Raw genomic sequence first — 4,808 nt, forward strand, 5'->3', positions numbered from 1 at the left:
CCCCCCCCCCACCCCGAGGGAGGGGGGATGCTCTCCTCCGCTTGCCTGGCGATCGCCCCTTTTAAGACGGAGCCGGAGGGCTCGGCAGGATGGGGAGAGGAGGAGGAGGATTGCTAAAAATACCGCCCTGCGCTGGGGGGGCGCGCAGTGCCCGGCGGGGCGCAGGGAGCGCGCCTGGGTGCGCAGGGAGCGCGCTGCAGTGCGCGGCGGAGCGGAGCGGGCCGCAGGGATGCTCGCCCCGCTCCTGGGCTCCGCGGGTTCCGGCTGGCTGCTGCTGGGTGAGTGTTGTGGGTTTTTTTTTTCTTCCCCCCCCTAAAACCCCCTCTGCGGTTGGGATTTGTATCCCTTTCCGCTGCGTGCGGGGAACTCGCACAAATTTTCCGCAAAACGCCCTTTGACAGGGGCTCTGCGCGCTGCTCCCCGCCCTGGGGCCGCTCGGCGGCTCCCCCCTCACCCCCCGCCAAGCTCCGGAGACTATTTCGGAGGTTTGGAGGAGAAAAGGCGGGGGGGGGGCACACCCCAGAGCACAGATGGGAATATTTTATTCTGCTGCAGGCGTGCGGCCGGGGAGCCGCACAATGGGGTGTTACTGCAGGCGCCCGGCGAGCTCAGCGGAAAACGCCTTACATAATTTCTCTCAAAGCATCTCGCCGGGTGGTTCAGGGGGTCCATCGCGGGCAGATTGGGAAGGGCGCTTGATTCGGAGCGGGTCTGTGAAACAGGGCAGCGCGCTGGGATGGGGGTGAGGGTGTGCGAGTCCCATTGTTCCGTGGGCAGGAGGTAACTGGAAGCGTGTCTGGACCAGGCAACGCTCGCGGGCCTGCGATAGGAGCTTTAAACATTCAGCTGGAGATGGTCTGCTGAGCCGATTCCAAATCGAGCCCTTTGAATCTGTGTGAAGTGTCTTTCCTGAGGAAAGGGAACGTTCGGTGTCTGCGCTGCTTCTCCCTTTATCCATCAAGCAGCTTTCCTCTAGGCAGGCAGGCTTCTGAGGGGAAGAAGTACAAAGGGGAAAATGGTTTTAAAAGACAGCATCTCTGCATCGTTGAGGGACATATTCAAGGAGGGGAGTGCCAAAAATGGAAAATGAGATTATTTATGTTCCTACCTAGGTGCTATTTTTGATTACTGAAAGGGATGTTTCACCCTGGAAGAAAAAAATAATGGGAACTTAACATGACTGGCCTGAATTTTGTCTCTGAAAATATCCTGGTGGCTCCATTAAAATCGGTGGGTTTACAGCTGCTTATATCAGCAGCTTGAATCAGCTGCTTCTGAAGTGTAGCGAAACTCAGGCAGTGCCGGTATGGCCCAGAGGGAATCACAGGGGTGAATCGGAAAGCAAGGCTTGGCTTGGAGGCTGCAGGCAAGTGTTTGTTACAGAATTTTGGGCCTGAGGCCCCCGGGACTGCTCGGAGCTACGTTACTGGGTGTACCAGGCTTGTTTATGACAACGGGAGGAGAACTGGGGCTACTGGGAATGGGTCTCCTGGGCGAGCTCCTGCTCTCGGGTCTCCTACGTGATCCTCAAGGTCTTTTCCAACCTGGCTGATGATTCTGTGATTCTCCACGTCCACCTGCTCTGTCGATCCCTGGGCCTCCCCTCTCGGTTTTTGCTCTGCCGTGTCCAAACCCATCTCCCCTCTGCAGTTGATGAACCCAACGGGGGTGTCCGTTCAGGTGCGGCTCTGACTCGGGGCCTCCTGTAACCCCACACTCATTTTATTTGAGTGTGGATGCGACTTTAGCCCAGTGTTTTCATCTACAGAACAGCTGCCTTCAGGGGAAAAAGGTGCTGTTACTGCCCTTCGCAGTGCCACCCTCTGCAGCAGCAGAGACGCACATCAACATGGGTCATGGGTGGAGACAGATCCCGCCGGAGCGCGGGGCCCTGCCTCACCCTGTGGTTGCTCCTTTCCTGCGTGGTCTCCGTTTTCCAGTGGCCCCATCCCATCGGACACCGCTCCAAGTGGCAAAGGGGTCAGAGTGGCTGGGTTGATTTGCTGACCAAGGGGCTCCTTGGCCACTATGGCCCAGTGCGGCACTCTTGTTTATTTTAAATTAATTTCTGGCATCATTACGTGGGTTTTGACTAGTTGAGAGCAGGTCTATAATGCTTACCTTGGTGAGACAATGGTAAAAGTTGGAGAAAGACAAAGCTAATTATTTCCCCATGTGCAGACTTGGATTGTCTGACGGATGCACAGAGTGGTACCGTAAAATAAAACGACCCTAACAAACCCCCCCTGGGGATTTGCGCATCGGGCAGGTTTGCTCGGAGCAGTACGAGGTTACAGTTTACCCCTTGCTCCTCTCCCCTTGAGCAAAAGTGAGAAACCCCAGAGACTCCTCTGCTCTCCTCCTCCCCCCTCAGTTCACGTGGCTGCAACCCTGAGCCGCCTGCCCCGTCAGTCCTGCCTCACAGCGAGGAAGAGGAGGCCCAAGAAGGGAGTTCTGCCTCCACGGTGCCCTGTTCTCCCTGCTGGCACCAGCACATCTCCAAATATCTCCCGGTGCGTGTTTGCAGGGGAAGCAGGAGATTCATCTGGTGGTGCAGTAGAGTCCTACAGTGCCACCTGGGGACCCGGCGCTCGGGCGGAGACCTGAGTCCTTGCCGACACCTTCAAATTTGGGTCTCTGGGTAAGAAACGTTTCCTGCTGTGCTTTGTGTGTGAAACGGGGCAGATGCCCAAGGCTGCTCGGCCCAGCCCACGGAGCGCTGGCTGCTGCACAGGAGGCAACGCCTGTGCTATTTGGTGAGGTATATTTAGTTGCTTTTATTCTCCATCCCTCTATTACGGCTCCATTTGAACAGTTGCTAGATACCATCAAAAGGAAAGAGTAAATGATTTGGATTTCCCTGCTTGGCTGCAGGGAAGGACAGCAGATAGCAATTTTTCTGCTCTGGACTAATCTAGACAATTTTTTTTTTTTTTGGATTCTTGTCTCCATGCTACTATGGGTATTACAAATATATTCAAGTAATGAAAAGTGGAGAAAAGCTTCGAAGACAGATGGTAAACTGAATTAACTGAATACCCACAGAAATAGGAAAGCTGACTTGGGAGCAAGCCAGCGACAAAGAAATACAACATTACATCAGTACGAGTATAATTACCATTGTTCTGACGTCACCAAACCCTGCAGAGCAGCACAGGGTTGAAACCTTCCCTCGTTAGGACAGGTCCGAGAGCAATTTGAGAGAAACACCAGCATCTTCCTCCTTCATCGCTGCACGGTTGTGACCAGCACCCGAGTAACTTGTAGCAAACTGGAGGCAAGTCTGGGCGAGGCTGAAGAAGCGATGGTGGGTAACATGACACAGGCATTTACCTCTCGGTGGATGCGCAGGCATCCAGGGCGGCTCTTTTCCTGTGGGTTTTTTTTTCTTGGCTTTGCTAGATTATTTCTTCATACAGACGCAAACAAAACAATCCACTTAATTGCCCGCGCTCTGATCAGAAATGAACAGGGAGAAAAATGAAAACTTGTATTAATAGATGTTCTTCTAAGTGCTCTGCATGTGTTCTTTGGTGATGGATCAATACAAGTAATGAGTTTTTTCCATCACTGCTATTTATGTCTCCTGTGCTACTGCACGAAGCCAAAACCCTGCAGGTCCTTGGAGGTGGGGGGGGAGCCCATCTGTCCCTGCTCCATCCCCACGGGGCTGCGGGTCCCAGGGGCACGGGCAGATCCGAGGAGGGCCACCTGCAGGGTCCCTTCCTGCAGCTCTCCGGCCCTGTCCCCTCTGGAGAAGGTCCAAACTGCTTCGGCCTCTCTCCTCCTCTCCCTCTGAACAGGAGGGCTTACAGCGCTTGCGCACCCGGATACCCTCTTACCCTGGAAGCCGGTCAGGCACAGGGGAGCAGCGAGCACGTGGCTTTAAATATGGCTAAATATGCTTGAAATGCATCTGTAAAATCTATGGAACCCCAGCGGGAGCCCTCGTGCTTCTTTCTGCACATTCCTGTAGTTTGCTGTGAGCCACGTCTGGCTCTCCAGGGGCTTGGGTTGTTGGGTTTTTTTGGGTTTTTTTGTTTTTTTTTTTCCCCAGACGTGCTGATTCAGAGTCTTTGCGAATCCTTTTTTGGCAACTCCAAGAAACTTCGCATTGATACCGTGCGGCGTGCTACCGGTAAATGTTTTGCTGGGCTTGGATTGATTGCTGTCGTGTGCTAGCAGTGCTTACTGATGACAAGTCATTTACTGTGTCAAACCCTCTTTGCGCCGTAAACATTGTCACGGAGCCTTCAAGGTGACCTGTGGCTGGTGGGGAGGCGGGTGAGGCCAAGGGAAGCTTTGCCTGATTCTGCTTCTTCCTTATGCTCTGTAGATAGCTCAAATTAGAAATATTTTCCTGTTCCATGCGAGACCGTGCTGTGGAAAACTTGGTGGCTGGTGATGAGAAAGGGAAAGACACTGAGATGAGCAGGGATTTTTAGTCAGGAAAGAGTTTCAAAGTCTCAAGGGTAGTTCAGCCCCCAGGGCCCCAGAGCTGGTCCCCACGCTCCCTGCTGCAGCCACACGTTGTCCACTCTGAACTCGCCACTGGGGCTTTTATCAGCAGCCGTGTACGTACAACGTGCAGCACGCGCTATGGAAAAGTCTGGCTAAAAATACAGACCCTGCTTGGCACAGGCCGGGTTCACAGCAGGCTTTGGCGAAACCCTGCAGTGATTCTCCCAAATATTTGACTTGCCATCCCAGAAGTTCCCCTGTTAGCCACACAAGGTGCCGGTCTGCCTTTCCGTGCTGCGTGGTACACCGCTCCCAAAAACGTGGGGAGGAGATAAATCCAACCACCT

The 4,808-nt window shown here is 53.9% G+C and overlaps 1 protein-coding gene across 1 annotated transcript in view; it reads left to right on the forward strand.

Moving 5' to 3' along the window:
• Nucleotides 1–152: 152 nt before the first annotated feature.
• ACSL6 (acyl-CoA synthetase long chain family member 6) overlaps nucleotides 153–4,808 on the forward strand; it is a 53,908-nt gene continuing 49,252 nt past the window's right edge. The window contains exon 1 of the mRNA XM_026857919.1: nucleotides 153–278. Coding sequence (XP_026713720.1) covers nucleotides 230–278 — 49 coding nt within the window. The 5' untranslated portion in view covers nucleotides 153–229. The remainder of the gene's footprint in view (nucleotides 279–4,808) is intronic.

Source organism: Athene cunicularia, assembly GCF_003259725.1.
Source record: "Athene cunicularia isolate RWA chromosome 13 unlocalized genomic scaffold, athCun1 chr13_part1, whole genome shotgun sequence".
In the NCBI taxonomy this organism is placed as follows: Eukaryota; Metazoa; Chordata; class Aves; order Strigiformes; family Strigidae; genus Athene; species Athene cunicularia.